Genomic DNA, 19317 nt, shown 5'->3' with positions numbered 1-19317 from the left:
CTTTTTTTTCTGACCGCATGGCTGAATTAACTGGCTGCTTCAGCCACAAGTGCATAAGGTTGTTCCTTCCCAGGTTATGGGGAGCTTTGACTCAATATGCTAAAGACTTGCTATTAAAGAATAAGCAGGTTTATTGGCTGTGTTCAGCATTGATGGTCTTCTCTTTCTGAGATCCTCGCTCAGGAAAGTATCCCTAATCATCAGAGCTCTTGCTTTCTTTTAAGCATGTGATTAAGTCCCACTGAAGTCATCCTGAACAGGAATGGAGGCTTAAAGGCTTTCCTGAATCAGGCCCTAACATCCCAAAGTGCCCTGTGCCAGTATACACTGGTTCTTTTATAGAACTAAGGGACAGCTTTAGACCTGTGTTAACTAGGTAACTGCATAGGGCCTGTGGCAGGGTGGACTAGGTCCGGAGGCCCCCTGTTGGAGGCCTTGTGGTCCTGCATCACCCTGTCCCAGAATAGAGCGGTGAGAAGTCCTCTAGTCTAGGCAGCCTAGAGTGGCTGCAGAAGAGTGGCCAATCAGAGGGGCTGCTAGAGCCACCAATAAGGGGCCAGAAGGGCCAGATAAAAGGCGAGCAGCAGAGCAGAGCCTTCAGTGGCTGTGTGGAGCTTGATAAGGGAGGACCAGGTGTGTGGTTGGACTGTGGATAGCTCACTGCAGAGAGCTCACCAGACAGAACAGAGCCCAGCGAAGGCTGCCAAAGACTGGGTGCCTGGCTGGATGGATAGAAGAGCAGCAGAGCTGTCAAAAGGTCAGTGCGAGCAGGCTGAGCCTGGGGACTGAGCACAAAACCTGGCCAGACCAGACAAGGGTACCGAGATGTGCCCTGCTGGTCTGGTAGCAGACTGAGCCCAGGGAGGGCTGCTGAAATGGACACCAGTTGAGGGTATGGAGATGGGCCCTGGCTGCATGTATGAAGAAGGCAGTGCCTCTGGGAAGAAGCCTAAGAGCTATGGCCCCATACCAGGGCAGTGATAAGAACTCAGGACTGTATACCCTGGAAGCGGGGGGAGCATGGGTGGCTCAGCTGGAGGGCTAAGCTGCTGAAGACCAGCTGAGAGAACCACTGGCTGGGGGAGGGGTGGTGCTTGTGAGAGAGGTGGGTGGCACCCCATTGAAAGAACAAAAAAACAAAAGCAGGCTCACACCTAACCAAGAGAAAGGGGGTCATCCATGAGAGGTGGGTGCTCCCTCTCCCCCCCATGAAAACAACTGTGTTTGCAGGCATTATTGGCCAGAGAAAAGGGGGCATGCACAAGAGGTGGGTGCTGACCCTGTTACAGTTTATTTATATATGTTACTTTTATTTATGATCCCCACATAAACACAGCCACTTTGTCAGCCATAGCAGCACTAACCTATCTAATTTTTTTTCTCCTCTAGTTTGGCCCTTGTCCTTAATTTCTTTTCTTGCTGCTACCTTCTGCGTAAATCACATGCTAGTGGCATCTGTGCTTGCGTATCACTTAAGGATGTGAAGTATCTTAAATGGCTGAAGGAGGCAGTCACCATGTGAAGTGATGCCACAGGCACGTCAGGGGCATTGTCGGTACCCAGAAGGCAGATAATTTGAGGATGTCCCTGTACATCTCTCTTGTCACGGGCCCTGATCCAGCAAAGCACATATTTAACTTTACACATGTGGAAACACACTATCTGTAATGGAATTACTCTCATGCCTGAAGTTATGCACATGCATAACTGCTTTGCAGGATTCGGGCCCTGGGGCCTCACAAATATTAGCAATTGTTCTGGCTTGAATGGATTCATTAGGGGCTCTGTGACTACTTTGTTCCAAAGTCCTGGTCTAGAACATGGTATTAATCTTTCTGGGTATTACAAAGGCCTAAAGATACTTTTGGAAAAGAATGGGTATGTCCTCTAATCAATACATGATGGTGCACTGCTGTCCTGTGTCTGGGTGGACTACATTGATCTCATCAGCAGTACCAGCAATATACAGATTTAAAAGATATGCCTGTGAACAAACTCTCTCTTCATAATATCACCTGACGGAAGTTGGAAAAGTCATACAGGATTCACTCACCTCTCCAAAGTAGAGCAAAACCTTTCCTTCTTTGTGTTCAAAGTGGTCGATGTATTGGTCTGCAGACTTTACCAACTTGAAAAACAGAAACATCATTTTTACCTGGATTTAAAATCGGTTTTGGCTTATGCTGGCTGTTTTAAACTGCCTAGCTGGGTATAGTACTGGACTGGTTGATTCTTCCTTAGAATGAACAGACTCATTCTTTGGTCTGCTGTTCCTTTTATGTGGTGGAGGACTTAGGCAATTTTCTGGATGAGTATATGGAGGGACTGTTTGCTCATTTTTATTTAATTTTATTTATTAAATCCATTTATGAAGGACATATTGTGAGAATCTAATGGTCATAATACAAAAGAGTACAAAAAGTTAAGATTTGAGTTGACTCAAACAGCCAAACACCATATCCAGCCAGGGACTATTTTTTAAAAAAAGTCTAGTAGGACAAATCCAGTAGTCATCAGACAAAAGCAATCAATCCCTAACTAAGGGTACATCTAAACTATGTGAGCTAGTGGTGCAATTTGCAGCTCACATACCTAAGGCTGTCAGTTAATCGTAATTAACTCAAATATTAATTGTGATTTTAAAAAATTAATTGCGATTAATCGCACTGTTAAACAATAGAATACCAATTGACATTTATTAAATATTGTGGATGTTTTTCTACATTTTAAATATATTGATTTCTATTACAACATAGAATAGAAAGTGTACAGTGCTCACTTTATATTATTTTTGATTTATAATATTTGCACTGTAAAAATGATAAAAGAAATGGTATTTTTCAGTTCACCTCATACACGTACCATAGTGCAATCTCTTTATTGTGAAAGTGTAACTTACAAATGTAGATTTTTTTGTTACAGAACTGCACTCCAAACCAAAACAATGTAAAACTTTAGAGCCTACAAGTCCACTCAGTCCTACTTCTTGTTCAGCCAATCGCTAAGACAAACAGGTTTGTTTGCATTTACAGGAGATACTGCTGCCTGTTTCTTATTTACAATGTCACCTGAAAGTGAGAACAGGCATTCACATGGCACTGTGTAGCTGGCGTTGCAAGATATTTACATGCCAGCTACACTAAACATTTGTATGCCCCTTCATGCTTCAGCCACCATTCCAGAGGACATGCTTCCATGCTGATGACGCTCGTTAAAAAAATCAGTTAATTATTACATTTGTGACTGAACTCCTTGGGGGAGAATTTTATGTGTCCTGCTCTGTTTTACCTGCATTCTGCCATATATTACATGGTATAGGTGTCTTGGATGATGACTCAACGCATGTTCATTTTCAGAACACTTTCACAGCAGATTTGACAAAATGCAAAGAAGGTACCAATGTGAGATTTCTAAAAATAACTCAACGCTCGACCCCAGGTTTAAGAATTTGAAGTGCCTTCCAAAATCGGAGAGGGGCAAGGTGTGGGGAATGCTTTCAGAAATTTTAAAAGAGCAACACTCAAACTACAGAACCCGAACCACCAAAAAAGAAAATCAATCTTCTGCTGGTGGCATCTGACTCAGATGATGAAAATCAACATGAGTCGGACTGCTCTGCTCAACATGTCATCAGCATGTACCCATGTCCTCTGGAATGGTGGTTGAAGCATGAAGGGACATATGAATCATTAGTGCATCTGGCACATAAATACCTTGCAATGTGTTGTATAATCTTTTGTTGATCATATTTACAGTGCAAATATTTGAAATAAAAAATAATAAAATAATCTAAAGTGAGCACTGTACACTTTGTATTCTGTGTTGTAATTTAAATCAATATATTTGAAAATGTAGAAAAACATCCAAAATAGCTAATACATTTCAATTGAATTCTATAGTTTAACAGTGCAATTAAAACTGCAATTAATCACAATTTTTAAAACAGTGATTACATTTTTTTTTAGTTATTTGCATGAGTTAACTGTGACTGATCAACAGCCCTAACTCTTTCCATAATGAAAATGTCTGTCCCGATTCTCAGTTTCTTGTTAATTATTCTGCAAACTTTTGAGAGAAGTGGGGCTAAAAACCAACCTTTTTACTCTTCTGATAAACACAGACTCCCAAAGAACAGTGCAAAAATAATAAATTAAATTACAGATGTCAGTGAAAGAAATGCTCCTCACCTGCTCAAGTTCAGCTGTGTCAGGTTCCAAGCCACTTAAAAGTGAGAGATCAACTAGAGACATCTTTGGTATATTGGGACCTGCAGACCTGTTAGGGAAAATTGCTGTCAGTAAATGCTTACATTGTACAACGTATGCAGTGTTGCTGTCGCCATGTCAGTCTCAGGACATTAGAAACACTAGGTGGGTGAGGTAATATCTTTTACTGGACCAAATTCCATCGATGAGAGAGACAAGCTTTCTGTGTAACCTTGTCTCTCTCACTAATGGAAGTTGGTCCAATAAAAGATATTACCTTCCCCACCTTGTCTCTCTACATTGTACATTTAAATTTTGTTATAAAGAGGGTCATCTGAAGAGCTTGGCCATTCCTGCCTGGTGTTGATGAAACAGATTATGATTCCCATTGCCAATGAATACAATCCAAAGTTTCCCTAGCAGCCATTTATTTAAACTTATCTACCTAGGAAAGTAAATAGCTTAAATTTATGTCTAGGGACTAAATTCATAAATATCCAAAGATCTGTTGTACTTTTCTAATGCACTTTAATTCCGCTCCTTTCCCAAATTCTTTGGAGTTAGATTATTTTTGTTGAGCCATCCCCAAGAAGCCAGAGATGATGATGGTATGTTACGTTTACACAGTGCCTCTCATCAGACGCTGTCCAATGTGCTTTACAAATGACAGTGGCTCTTTGATAATTCATGCTGTGGTAAACCACAACCCCTTAAATACACACTGGATTGCAAATATGCAGTACACTGTGCTGGGAGGACAATGCAGATATTATCACACACCCTAAGAGCCACTGAAGGAGTCTCACATCACTCATTGCCACTGGCCCTGGAGCCAGGTGAGTCCTAGTCCTCCTCCCACTCTTGATGCTGCTATTCCCTGGGGGTAGCTAGACCAGGTGGTCACTGCTCCCAAGGCTCTACGAGTGGCAGTGGAAGAGCCAGATTCCAGCAGGGCAGTTGGCCTGTTAGAATGGTTGTTACCACCACCTGGCTCCTCTGAAATGGGGGTTCTCAGGAAGGCCATTGCCATGCACTCTCTGGCGGCCCTAGCCTAACTGTGGGAGCAAGCAAAATGGCAGCTGTAACCCTATTCTGTATAGGACACTATGTTCTGCCAGCTCTGCCCGTTCCAGCTTCTTGATTAGCAAACAACAAGACATCCCCTCCCTGCAAACTAGAGTGGTAGTAGCCATCTTCTTTACTCACTATGGCTGGCCTGGGGCTACAGAGGAGGTGACAGCACCTCTCTAAAAAGCAGTGCAGCATTATGAATGGGACAGCTGGGGTAGGTACCTTTTCCCCATTGCAGCTGCTAATTTACTGGAGTAGCTCTTCCATATGATCAATAAATCAAGTGGCAGTTGCTTCCCCTCAGGGTGTTTAGTCAGACATTACCAAACAACCCTAGCAGTCACAGCAGCCACTTCCCCAAGTGTCCATAGCTAATGCTACATTTTAGTCATGGGTATTTTTAGTAGAAGTCATGGGCAGTAAACAAAAATTCATGGCCCGTGATTGTGCATGACTTGTACTATGTACCCCTGACTAAAACTTGGGCTGGGGGCTGCAAGTGCTCTGGGGGGCATGGTCTGGGGACACAGGGGGTGCTGGGGGGATGGCACAGGACCCCCACTGGTGCTGTGGGGGCAGGTGGTGGTGTGCAGCCCAGGACCCCTGCTGTTGCCGGGGTGGAGGGTTGTTGGGGCGGGTAGGCTCCCTACCTGCCTCCTCGTGTCCCTGCAGCTCCTAGGGGGAGGGAAAGCCAGGGGGGCTGCATGCACTGCCCCTGCCACAAGCTCTGGCTCCACAGCTCCCATTGGCTGGGAACCATTGGCCCCCCACTACCCTAAGGTAAGAGCCTCCCCGCACCCAAACCCCCTGCCCCAGCTCTGATCCGCCTCCCACAACTAAACTGCCCCAGCAGCGGCTGGTGCTACTGGCCCAGGGCTGCACCGGCCTCTGCAGAAATCATAGAGGTCACAAAGTCATGGAATCCATGACCTCCATGACAGACACACAGCCTTATCCATAGTTAATGAGCATATTCACATATTCCTGTAGGAGGCTCCAACACAGGAGCTACAGGAGGACTTCAATGAGCAGCCTAGCACCCAAAATGCAACACTGATGGGCACTTTCAAAGTGCCCTTTATTGTATCTTGATCCCATGAGGTACTAAATGCCTTCACCTCCCATTATTGTATGCAGGGTTGTTGTAGCCATGTGGGTCCCAGGATATTAGAGAGACAAGGTATGTGCGGTAACATCGTTTATTGGACCAACTTCTGCTAGTGAGAAAGACAAGCTTTCAAGCCACACAGAGCTCTTCTTCAGGTCAGACCTGTGTGACTCAAAAACCTGTCTCTGTCATCAACAGAAGCTGGTCCAATAAAAGATATTACCTCACTCACCTTGCACCTCACCTCCCATTGACACACATACAGAACAAAAGCAAGTTACAAAGTCCTGCCTAAAACTGTGAGCTGCCACTGCTTAAAAGCCACCATTGCACAGGAGGAGAGTGAAACAGCAGCCTTAACAAAGGCCCTTCTCACCCATTGGGATCCAGTGCCTCTACTACCCAACTACCAGTTTCTCTTCATTCCCATGGTTCCAACAGAGCCAGGGGCACTGAGAGCCCGACTTTCCCCTCTGCTCTCCACACAACAGCACCGCCAACCAGTAGTAAATGGACTAGCTGTTTTCCAGGGCATTAAAGAGTGCAAGGGAGCAGGGGAGAATATGTGACATCCACAGGGAGAAGGAGGTTACTCACACAGGGCACACGCCAACACTCCATAATCTGCAAACTACACTATTATCACTGAGGTTCCCCTCCTCTTGGGTGTAGTTCATTGAGTTTCTGTTGTTTACATCTGCTGAAGTGCAACCACCTCCGGGGTGGAGAGCAGCAGCCAGGTGAATAGTTGGCATACAACACAACTATGTGGCTATAAGGCAGGAGTAAATTTTTGACCAAGAACACTGGGGCAAAATCTTCCATTAAAAGAAACAAACAGACAGACAAACTATTCTTTAATGTTATGCAGAGCAGAAAGGAGCTTGGTGTTTAAGATCTTGTGTGAATGGCCCATACCCCATACACTGCATGGAAATCAGCTTTACTGTCTAGGAAGACAAAGAGCTGAGCCACCATGCCAGGATTTGAATGTGTGCTTCCAGAAAGACAACAGATGGCAGAAAGATGTATAAGACCAAGACTTCCTAACCAAAAGTGTGTAATCTCACTAATAAAGTTAACCTAGTCCCAAACCTACCTGACGCAGACTTTGTATCGTAATGATTCTGTTTTACCGGGAACAGGCACCTCTCTTTTCCGTCTATTGCGGATGTCAAACCATTCTATCTGGCTCATGGGCTCATCTCTTCTGGTTTCCATAGCATAGTCCGCCCCATAATCATAGTCCTCTTCCTCAGTGTCCAGAGCACCTGGAGGTGTCAGACACAATCAGACACTGGCAGACTGGGATGAAAAGCTTGCTGATTGCTCTCCTCTTTGCACTTTGTGAGGAATCAGCGCTGACTCCTGCCTCCTCCACCGCTTTTAGAAACTTCATTTTCCTCAGTCTCATTATCTCATGTATCTTTTAAATTAAAGCTTGAAGTAAATGCCCTCAATAATCACCATTATTTTTAATTTGCATGAAAGTAGCACCTAGAGGTCCCAGCTGAGATTGGGGCCCCGCTTGTAAATACACAAAGGCAATTCCTGCCCCAAAGAGCTTACAATCTAAGGAGAAAAGACAGACAGCACTCAGTGGAGGTGCTCCAACTGAAGTAATTTCAGTATAATAAATAGCTAAAAGACAGACACAGGAAATATTAACTCTTTTTGGGCAGGAACCATGATACACAGAGATATTAAGTCATTTGGCCAAGAAGGCCATCCTTGCTCTCGAGTAATAACTACTACTAATAACGTAAGTATATTTATTAAGCACCCTCCAAAAAGTCACGTGGGGTCTTATAAAACAATTCTTAAAATATTACCAGTTAAACACCCTACATGTAATAAAAATACAAATTGTCCTGAAGGCACTATAGTATATATCTTTCTCTTTTCCCAATCTAATCAGCTAAAAAGTCATCGTATACTCCCAGGGTCTCGTCAAATTTGCCACCATTAAAAACAGATGCTCTGTTTTCTTTTCACTTACTTGAATATTTGACGTTCCCTTCCATTTCAACTTTCAGAATCAAGTCATTACATGTGGTGTTCTCCATCGCAACAGAATAATATATTTTTTGTATCTGAAAAACAGAGAGAACACCCTAAAAGCTCCTTTAAATAACAAAGAATTTAACCAACCAGGTCTGCAGCAATGCATGTGATTCTGCACATACCGGAAGTTACATATGATTAGGGAGAGTGAGAGAGATTCCACAGAAACTAGTTTCAGGCAGGTTCGTACTTGGTCCCACTCAGCCATGCCTCTGTTGCAGCTATCTGTGCTATCACAGCTACCCTGCTTGTGATACTTGTGATAGCTTCAATGAGAGCTATCAGGAGTCTGTGTGCATGAGCAGGGGAATCACACCCATAGCTCATAGTGTGGTTATAGCTACAGATTATCTCCTGATGACTGTATTGGATACAACAACGACAGACCGACATGCAATATTCAAAGACCTAAAGGGCCTGGGACCTACCCTCTTCAAAGACCCCCTCCCCGCCATCTACCAGCTGCACTCCATGGAGGTGTGCAAACTGAAGTAATTTCAGTGTAATAAACAGCTATCAGGCTGTTCTCCATGAGGCTCCATAGACTTTGGAATTTTTCCCTGCAGCTGGGTCCAAAACAGGCAAAATCTGTGACCTTCAGGGTACTCTGCATCTATTTTCCAGGGATTTGGGGGAGGACAGGGGTGCATAAAGACAGGGTCTCAGGCAGTATGGGGTATTGATTGCTTTGCTTAGCTTAGTTACTGTTAGGTAGGATCTAGGAAGGCGTGAGGCTGCCGATGTTCCTTCCTGCACTGTGTGTGATTGGAAGTGATGGTGGGGCAGGTGCCTACAGATGTGAATTAGTACCGTTTTCTTTTTGAAGGAGAAAAATCAAATGAAACTTATAAGTTTCCAAGATCCATCTTACACTCAGCGTCCCATTTCCTTTGCCCTTTACCGTCACTTCAACTTTGCTTCCGAGGTCAAACTGCAAACCAAACCAAACAGTAGACATTTAGCACTTTGGCCATTCTTCACTCATTGTCTTTTTCCTGTGATCCCTGAGAGTCTTGCTTGTTGTCTGGGATCTGGGCAACCTGCACCATGTTAGAAGGTGTTCACCTTTTGCCATGAGTGAGGGACTGTAGGGGTTCCTCCTCTCTAGTGCAGGGTTGTAACAGTTCCCTAACTGTCATTCAAGGAACTATGGGGCATGTCTTCTCCTACCTCACTAAAGTGATCCCTGCAGCAGGAGTAGGGAGCATTTTTCTAGGCCCCACTGCATTGTGAGTCAGAGCAAAGGACATATCTTGCCCCTTCACTCCTCTAAGATGACCCTGAATGGACAGAGGACCGCAGTGGTCCTTCCCATTGGAGGAAAAGCAGCAATCTGAACATCTGGGAGAGGCAGAAAGGTGCCTATAAGTGCTAAATATTGTTATTACACAGAAAAATGGCTACAACCAAAGTACATCAAGGTTGCTGAGAAATGAAAACATTCCTTCTGTTTGCAAACTAGGAAATATCACAACTTAGAACAATAAAGGGTTGAGTACCTGTAGTTCTTCCTGAATCTGGACATTGTTACTATTCACGTTAAAATAGTGCTTTTTGTGCCTTCCAGGTAGGTTTAATGCAAGATTCAGAATGGTGGGATCACTTTCTATAATTTGTATGCTATACTGCGACAAAGCTTCCAGGGCCACCACTGTATCCTGTGTGAGATTGAAATACAAATGAACACCAGCCACACTGGAGTCTTTTGGCAATAGCAAAGTGCTCTAGTCACATGCCTCTCCTTGTAAGTAACTCCTCATTCAGATCTCTCCTTTTTAGATCTCTGTTCCTTTGAGCTTCACTCTTTGAAGTCTCCATGTGTCCGCTCACCCCCTCAATTCATTCACCTTATTTTCCAGATTTTTCGATCAACATTTTGGACCAGATCCCCAGCGGGTATAAATCTTCATAGCTCCATTAAAGTCATGGAACCCTCACTAACCCTTATTGTTCCTTTCCTAGGGCCAAATTCTCAGATGTTTACTTAGGGACCTCAGGACTTGGTTCATTGTGGGCTTCAAATCGAAATAAGCAACTTTCTACCAATGGAAAATCCAGTTTCACCCCATAACATTATGATCCTGAACTGCTGTAAACGGCTGCCTAGTTGGACCCATAGAAATATTTATCTTTCCATATTTATTGGACACGTAAGGGTTTTTTTACAGTACTTCCCCCCCCCCTCCATTGAGCCTGAAAGCCACATACTTGTGTAGAACAGTATCCGCCACCATATTTCCTTTTTTCTGTTAACCACGTAGCAATAGGTTCTGCATACTTGATATCCTTCTGGAGTAACGTCTGAAGTAGTGCGTAAGCGGTAGCTTCTATAGAAACTGCATCTTTACCATTTCCCCAGTAGCGCTGTTGGGTTGCTGAAACAATTACTCAGTCTTGAATCAATCCAGGGAAGGTATTTTCCAAAAATTACTTCAAATTAGCTCAATGTAGAAAAATATAGGTAACTTATTTCATAGTAAAAAGAAAAGGAGTACTTGTGGCACCTTAGAGACTAACCAATTTATTTGAGCATGAGCTTTCGTGAGCTACAGCTCACTTCATCAGATGCATACCGTGGAAACTGCAGCAGACTTTATATATACACAGAGAATATGAAACAATACCTCCTCCCACCCCACTGTCCTGCTGGTAATAGCTTATCTAAAGTAATCGTCAGGTTAGGCCATTTCCAGCACAAATCCAGGTTTTCTCACCCTCCACCCCCCCACACAAATTCACTCTCCTGCTGGTGACAGCCCATCCAAAGTGACAACTCTTTACACAATGTGCATGATAATGAAGTTAGGCCATTTCCTGCACAAATCCAGGTTCTCTCACTCCCTCACCCCCCTCCAAAAACCCACCCCCATACACACACAGACTCAAGACTCTAGTGAGTCTGTGTGTGTATGGGGGTGGGTTTTTGGAGGGGGGTGAGGGAGTGAGAGAACCTGGATTTGTGCAGGAAATGGCCTAACTTCATTATCATGCACATTGTGTAAAGAGTTGTCACTTTGGATGGGCTGTCACCAGCAGGAGAGTGAATTTGTGTGGGGGGGTGGAGGGTGAGAAAACCTGGATTTGTGCTGGAAATGGCCTAACCTGACGATTACTTTAGATAAGCTATTACCAGCAGGACAGTGGGGTGGGAGGAGGTATTGTTTCATATTCTCTGTGTATATATAAAGTCTGCTGCAGTTTCCACGGTATGCATCTGATGAAGTGAGCTGTAGCTCACGAAAGCTCATGCTCAAATAAATTGGTTAGTCTCTAAGGTGCCACAAGTACTCCTTTTCTTTTTGCGAATACAGACTAACACGGCTGTTACTCTGAAACCTGTCATTATTTCATAGTAATGATTCCACCCAAGAGACACAGCCACCACCACTCTGATGATATACATAAATAAGTATAGGAAGCAAAGTTTATAAAAAAGCCAAATTTCCAACAGAGTTTTGACCTATCCCAGCCATTATAGTGTATTGATCACAATGTACTGATCACAATGTATGCAATGCCAACAGACTGCAGTGCTAAGAATGTTTCTGGGGATAGCTTAAAGGTAGAATTATTACTCCAATAGGTCTAGAGTTAATAATCTGCATACTACCTACATTTAATCATGTTGGCCTTATTGCACCTGATCTTGTTTTTAATTATGTTGCAACAGCACCCAAGGACTTTGACTGGGAAGAGTGCTTTATAAATGGAATCATCAGTGTAAGAATAATTATTAGTACCTTCATCGAGTGTAGAAATTTCTCTTAAAATCTGTTCTGCCCATTTGGCTTCTGAGCTATTGTCTTTCACAAGAGCCAGAGCATAGGCAGAGATTGCAACTGAGTAGAAGTTCAGCTGAGGTGAGAGTTGTCCATCCACGTAAGCGACAGCTTTTTCAATGCCTTGTTTCTGTGGAAATAAAAATGAATCAGTTTGGAGAGTGGTACAAAACCAATGCAAAGGTAACACTAATTTGAGTTGTTACAATTCATTGAATTATAGCAACACAATGCAGCTATTTCTAAATTAAATCAAATGGGAGTGAGGTGATCCTAATAACTGTGGTTAAGAATAATGCAAAACAATTATATTTGTTGAAGATTTTGGCAGGGAATAAAATGATTTCTGATATGAGCACTGGCCGGCCTATGCTAAAATAGATGGGCTATTTGAGTTGCAATTGCTCCATTTACAAGGACTACAAAATTCTCATCAGAGACTCCATGCCACGTACAGCTGATTTTGGGGGAGAAGAGAAGGCACCTTTAGCATCTGATTGCAATGGTTGTGGCACCAGATCCTAGTTTTCTGGGAGAGGAAGGCTTCGAAGACGATGCAGGCAGTAATGTGTGCAATAACAAGATACTACAAGATGAATGTTTGTCCAATGCACTGAGTTTGTAAAGTGATGGATAAGTGCTAAACAGCATTGTTTAGACAAATCCTGAGTTTATTACTGAATTTTTACTTAGTCCTTTCTCCGACAAAACTGGGAGTTTGCCTGAGTGGGGACCTCAGGATCTGGGGCTATTAATTATTATTACTAGGGTCAAATTCAAGACAAATTAAAAGAAATACATTTTCACACAATGTCTAATTAAACTGTGGAACTCATTGCCACAGGATGTCACTGTAGCCAAATAAATAGCAAGATTCAAAAATGGATTGGGCCTCAATATGGATAACAAGACTATACAGAGGTATAATAGTTGATTCTAACATAGGAGTTGGGAGAGAGATTAAACTTTATGGTTCAAGGGTTAAGCCAGTCTCTAATTATTAGAGTTAGGAGGTTTCTTGCACCTTCCACTGAAGCATCTAGTGCTGGCCACTGTTCAGTCTGGCAATTACTATATTCCTCTGTTCCTGCTTCCACCTAGAACCATGATTTTATTATCTCACCATGGATTACAGAATAATTATTGTGTTTGAAGCTCAAAGAACATGGCTTTTAGTCCTGGCTTCATTTTGTAACAGTATTTATAGTGCTGGTTTCTACGTTTACCCATCTGTTTAATGGATAACAGCATGTCCATCCTCACAGGGGCATTGTGAGGACTGATTCATTTAAATGTTAGATCCTCAGATGGCAGGAGCTATAGAAAAACAAAGTACCATAAGCACGCCACTGCCAATGGCCTGGTTCTCCCAACTGGTGTAAAATCACATTTCCCTGGGCCCACTGTTCCTCTTGCACTTTTGAAAAGGTTCACCCCAAGGAGAGCAAGTAGTGATGCTGTCACCTGCCTTCCCTCTGGCTCTGACCTGGGGAGGGTAGCTTTAAAATCTGTGAGGGGCTTCAAAGAAACTTGCTAGTAGAGGCAGCCAAGGGGATGCATTGAATCAATGTGTCCTCCAGCCACATTGGCCTGCACTATGTGCTTTTGGGGATCTGCAGTCTCCCCACAGTGGAGGAAAGGTTGTGGTTGTTTTGCACTGCGCCAGCTCAGCAGACTTGTTGCCACTGGGGTGTGTGACTGTATTTCTCCCAACAGAAATTCGAGTTGAATCTGGCCCAAGAAGCGTAAGGGTTGTGCCACAGTGGAAATGCAGCCTCAGTAGTGATGATGAGACCAATGCCATGCTTAGGAATCTCTGTGCTGCTAAACCGAGCGCAGCATACATGCCAGCACAAAACAAATGCATGTAAAAATTTAAGAATAAAAGAATAAAAGAAAAGCAAGCTTCTTACCACCTCAGAAGACTTAGAGTCATTGAAAGCCCCCAAGGCCTCTTGCATGGCGATGGTTATAAAGGCCGTCAAAGCCAAATGCTCTTCAGCTTTCCCAACTCCACCCTAGAAGGTTAACCATGGGAAATCTTCTAAAGCATACATGTTTGTTTAATTATTTAATCGAGCAAATCGAATTTTATTTCTTTGTATGAAAAATAAACACCACCACTCAGTCACACATTTGTTGCTAATACACCCCCCCCCCCAACATCCTTCTCCATTCTCCCAGCGACACTTTTTTTCCATCGCATAAGCAGTTTTTTCATTCAGCGATTCATAGCTTTTAAAGCAAAAAAAAAAGGCCATTGGATCCTCTACTCTAACTTTCTATAACACAGGCCTTTACATGTTCCCCATTTACTCCTAGACCGAGCCCAATAACTTGTCTAAAGCACATCTTCCAGGAAGGCATCCCGTCTTGATTTGAGGACATCAAAAGATGAGACTCCACCACTTTGTCTCAATGGTTAATCACAGTCTGGGTTAAAAATGAGTGCTGTATCCCTAATTTGAATTTGCCTGGCTTTAGCTTGCAGCCATTGGTTCTTGTTATGTTTTTTTCTGCTAGATTATAGAGCCCTTGAGCACCTGGTATTTTCTCCTGATGAAGGTATGGATACACTGTAATCGACTCACTACTTGATCTTCTTAATAAACTGAACTGATTGAGTTCCTGGAATCTCTCACTGTGAGGTGTTTTTTTCCGGCCCTTGACTCGTTTTGTGGTTCTTCTCTGCACCCTCTCTCTTTAGAAAAAATCCTAATTCCTCCCCAGTTTGCCCCAAATACTCATGCTTTTAAACAGTTAAAAATATTTTGCTGCAAGAGCTGTTGATTTTTCCCTCCCTACACACAATTATTCCCCAAAAGTCCAGAATCAGGGGGAAACAAAATAGAACACATGGCCACATTATCAGCTGGTATAGTGCACCAATTTACAGCAGCTGAGAATCTGGCCCATATGGGAACAGGTTCTCATCATTTTCAGTGACTAACCTGCATAAGTCTGTCCATCACTGGGTGAGGGTCATGGAAGGAGCCATCCGCCTGCTGTTGTCCAAGCAAGTAGAAAACAGCTTTGCGTATGTAACGGTCTTCGACACTGATGTATTTTCTGCACCTTGTGAGTACTTTAGCAATGAATGCAGTTAGCCTGTATAAAAGACACTGGTTTCATTGATATTTGTGGTTTGCTAACATGAATTAGTCCTGGGGTTGTCAAGCAATTAAAAAAATTAATCACGATTAATCACGCAATTAAAAAAAATTAATCGTTCGATTAATCGCTCTGTTACACAATAATAGAATACCATTTATTTAAATATTTTTGGATGTTTTCTACATTTTCATATATATTGATTTCAATTACAACACAGAATACAAAGTGTACAGTGCTCACTTTATATTTCTTTTTTATTAAAAAATTTGCACTGTAAAAAAGAAAAAAGAAATTGTATTTTTCAATTCACCTAATACAAGTACTGCAGTGCAACCTCTTTATCATGAAAGTTGAATTTACAAATGTAGAATTATGTAAAAAAAAACCCAACCTGCACTCAAAAATAAAACAATGTAAATCTTTAGAGCCTACAAGTCCACTCCTACACACGTAAATATCTTGTGACGCTGGCTACAATAGTGCCATGTGAACACCTGTTCTCATTTTCAGGTGACATTGTAAATAAGAAGCGGGCAGCAGTATCTCCTGTAAATGTAAACAGACTTGTTTGTCTTAGTGACTGGCTGAGCAAGAAGTAGGACTGAGTGGACTTGTAGGCTCTAAAGTTTTTCATTGTTTTGTTTTTGAGTGAAGTTATGTAACAAAAAAAAATCTACATTTGTAAATTGCACTTTCAGAATAGAGATTGCACTATAGAACTTTGAATTGAAAAATACTATTTCTTTTGTTTACCATTTTTACAGTGCAAATATTTATAATGAAAAATAGCAATATAAAGTGAGCACTGTGCACTTTGTATTTTGTGTTGTAAATTGAAATCAAATATTTGAAAATGTAGAAAACATCCAAAATATTTAATAAATTTCAATTGTCATTCTATTGTTTAACAGTGTGATTAAAACTACAATTAATCTCAATTAATTTTTTTAGTTAATTGCGTGAGTTAACTGCAATTAATTGACAGCTCTAATTAGTACATCAGAAGATTCTGATACAGTTTTGCACAAGCTACTGCTACGTGTAACGTTGACCAGTCAATGATAGTTATGGGGCAATGCCGAAAGATATACGAGGCATCAAGAAAGACTGAAGAATCTCAAAAACAACAAGGAGTCCGGTGGCACCTTAAAGACTAACAGATTTATTTAGGCATAAGCTACCGGACTCCTTGTTGTTTTTATGGATGCAGATTAACATGGCTACCCCCTGATACTTGAAGAATCTCAGTGCAATTCATACCTTAGGGCACAACATACTCACTACCGAACTGGGCCCAATTCTCTTCTGACATGGGTTTTTCATGAGTGTAAAAGATACAGAGAGATAGATACAGAAAGATAGCGAGAAAGACAGATCCAGTCTCATGTATAATGAAGCCTGGTTTACACACCAAGTTGCATTGGTTTAACTAGCAGTGTGAATTTCTATTGTTTTAGTTAAACCAGACAAGTGGATATTCTTCTTGCATTGATGAATTAAAATTAAACCAATATAAGCAGTTCTAAACATGTATAAAAGTGTCCGCCCACGTGTTTTGCATTTCTTATTAAACAATGCTTGCATGTGCCCACGTAATTACAACAGCATTAACTGGTCACTGAAAGTTGTTCAGAAAAAAGTCTCACTTTATTAACAATAAAAACTATTTGGCCATAAAAAGCCAAAGAATCAAAGTTTAGGCACACAAACTTGCATCCATATTTTTGCAAATACCCATTGTGCACGTGTGAAGCCTGCTCACATAGCTGTGTATGTAGCTAATTTATCTGTGTACATATTAGATGCACTCAAGTATATGGGTGCAATTTGGCCCCAAAAGTCAGGAACTAAACTTCTGATGCACAATGTGTGATAACCTTGGCATTTTATAATATAAAACAAGAACTAAGACTGATTATGACGTATACACTACCAGGTACTGCTGGGGGTTGTTTTGAATGCTCCATAAGAGCCATCCTCCTTCTGAAATTCAAGAAGTCTCGTGTAACCTGCATAAACAAGCCATCAAATATATTGGTTAAGAATATAACTGTACATGGACTTGTATTTATGCATTTTGGGCCTTTACATGCAACACCTGGATTAACATGGAAGTGCACTCCACTGCTTTTGTTTGCTCCTCATAAAGGTTTTTTGTTTTGTTTTGGTCTGCGTGTGTGTGTGATTGATTGCAACAGCAGGCCTTTGGAATAAATTAGAGGAAAGGGAGCATGAGTTTTGTTTAAGTCCTGCCTTCATGAGTCTACTTGGGTTGGCATAAGGGCATCAATATTACAAACATTTGTGGATACCAAGGAATTTCTGCCTGGTGGGTCCCTGAATATCCATCCCCAAGTACTGCCACCTTCTTGAGGAGCTGTACAAGGGGACAAAATAAGACACAAAAGAGGCAGTGAGGTCCAGCAGATAGGACACATAACTGGGAGTCAGGAGATCTGGGCTCCATTCCCAGCTCTGCCATTGACTTAAACAAGTCACTTCATTTTTCTGCACCTCATTTTGCCACCTTTAATGTAAGAGTGATATTCATCCTTGTAAAGTTCTTTCTGATCTTTTGATAAAAGGCACAGTAGAACTATGTTTTATTAATAATAATTAATCACCAGTAATAGAACAACATCATGTTTACTTGGGGGATTTTAGATAAATACAACTACTAAGAAAATGAAATGATGCTTGACCAAACACCTCAGGTTCAAAGTGTTTCTGTTTTCCAGTCAGATGCGTGCAACACGTTCTAACATACTTCAGGTTTGCGTTGCACTCTAATTCATTGTTAAGATGCACAGAATCCAATGATGGTGGGAACAAATTATTCTGATGAGGCCTTTGGTAACAGAAATACAACAAGGCCAAATATCTCCATTCATCTAACTGCCAGACAAAAGTCTATTTTCCATCATTACTCTTACGGGTGAGATTCTGTGCTGCGCAACACAGCACTCATAGCCCATGGAGGAAGGTGGGTATGGTGGCTTTAAGTCATTTGTATGCCCTCCCAATGTTGGGATGTTCAGCAGGCCCTGACATAACACTAACAGCCCTTGGAACCAGTGTAAGTTATGGCAGCCTGTCACCGGCTGCCTATGGGTCACAGCACAGCCCAGATTGCCGCAGCCCCACATACTACAATCCAGGACTCCCTGCACCCCTCTCACCTCCAGCATCTCCCAACGTGGAGTCAGCCTTGGCTGCATCTGGGCATTTAGAGTCACTCTAGCTCTTTGACTCAGTGTAAAGACGCTGGAGTGAGGGAAGGGTTTGTCTACACCAGGGGTGGGCAAACTTTTTGGCGTGAGGGCCACATCTGGGCATGGAAATTGTATGGTGGGCCATGAATGCTCATGAAATTAGTGGTTGGGGTGTGGGACTTCCACAACCTCCCTTGGCAACCTGTTCCAGAGCTTAACTACTCCTTTAGTTAGAAAGTTTTTCCTAATATCTCACCTAAATCTTCCTTGCTGCAAATTAAACCCATTACTTCTTGTTCTATCTTCAGTGAATATGGAGAACAATTGATCACTGTCTTCTTTATAACAGCCTTTAGCATATTGGAAGACTGTTATCAGGCTCTGCCCCCCCCCCCACTTCATTTCTCAAGACTAAACATGACCAGTTTTTTTAAAACCTTTCCTCACAGCTCAAGTTTTCTAAACCTTTTCTCATTTTTCTTGCTCTCCTCTGGACTCTCTAATTTGTCCACATCTTTCCTAAAGTGTGGCACCCAGAATTGGACACATTTCACCAGCTGAGGCCTCACCAGTGCTGAGTTCAGTGGGACAATTACTTTCTTTATCTTACACATAACACTCCTGTTAATACATCCCAGAATGCTATTAGCATCTTTTGCAGTTGCATCATATTGTTGACTCATATTCAATTTGTAATCCACTGTAACTCCAGATCCTTTTCAGCAGCACTACTGCCTAGCCAGTTATTCCCCATTTTGTAGTTG

The 19317-nt window shown here is 42.2% G+C and overlaps 1 protein-coding gene across 1 annotated transcript in view; it reads right to left on the bottom strand.

The window, feature by feature from the left end:
* The window catches only part of LOC144267895 (complement C4-like), a 92353-nt gene that overhangs the window by 15267 nt on the left and 57769 nt on the right, over positions 1-19317 (bottom strand). The window contains exons 25-36 of the mRNA XM_077822719.1: positions 17275-17350; positions 15179-15335; positions 14141-14245; positions 12189-12357; positions 10657-10823; positions 9948-10106; positions 9320-9379; positions 8384-8477; positions 8264-8277; positions 7484-7638; positions 4188-4275; positions 2054-2128 (exon numbers count right to left, since the gene is read on the bottom strand). Of these exons, the coding sequence (XP_077678845.1) occupies positions 2054-2128; positions 4188-4275; positions 7484-7638; positions 8264-8277; positions 8384-8477; positions 9320-9379; positions 9948-10106; positions 10657-10823; positions 12189-12357; positions 14141-14245; positions 15179-15335; positions 17275-17350 (1319 nt within the window). The remainder of the gene's footprint in view (positions 1-2053; positions 2129-4187; positions 4276-7483; positions 7639-8263; positions 8278-8383; positions 8478-9319; positions 9380-9947; positions 10107-10656; positions 10824-12188; positions 12358-14140; positions 14246-15178; positions 15336-17274; positions 17351-19317) is intronic.

Source organism: Eretmochelys imbricata, chromosome 1 (assembly GCF_965152235.1).
Source record: "Eretmochelys imbricata isolate rEreImb1 chromosome 1, rEreImb1.hap1, whole genome shotgun sequence".
Lineage (NCBI taxonomy): Eukaryota > Metazoa > Chordata > Testudines > Cheloniidae > Eretmochelys > Eretmochelys imbricata.
This window is presented reverse-complemented; position numbering and strand designations above follow the sequence as displayed.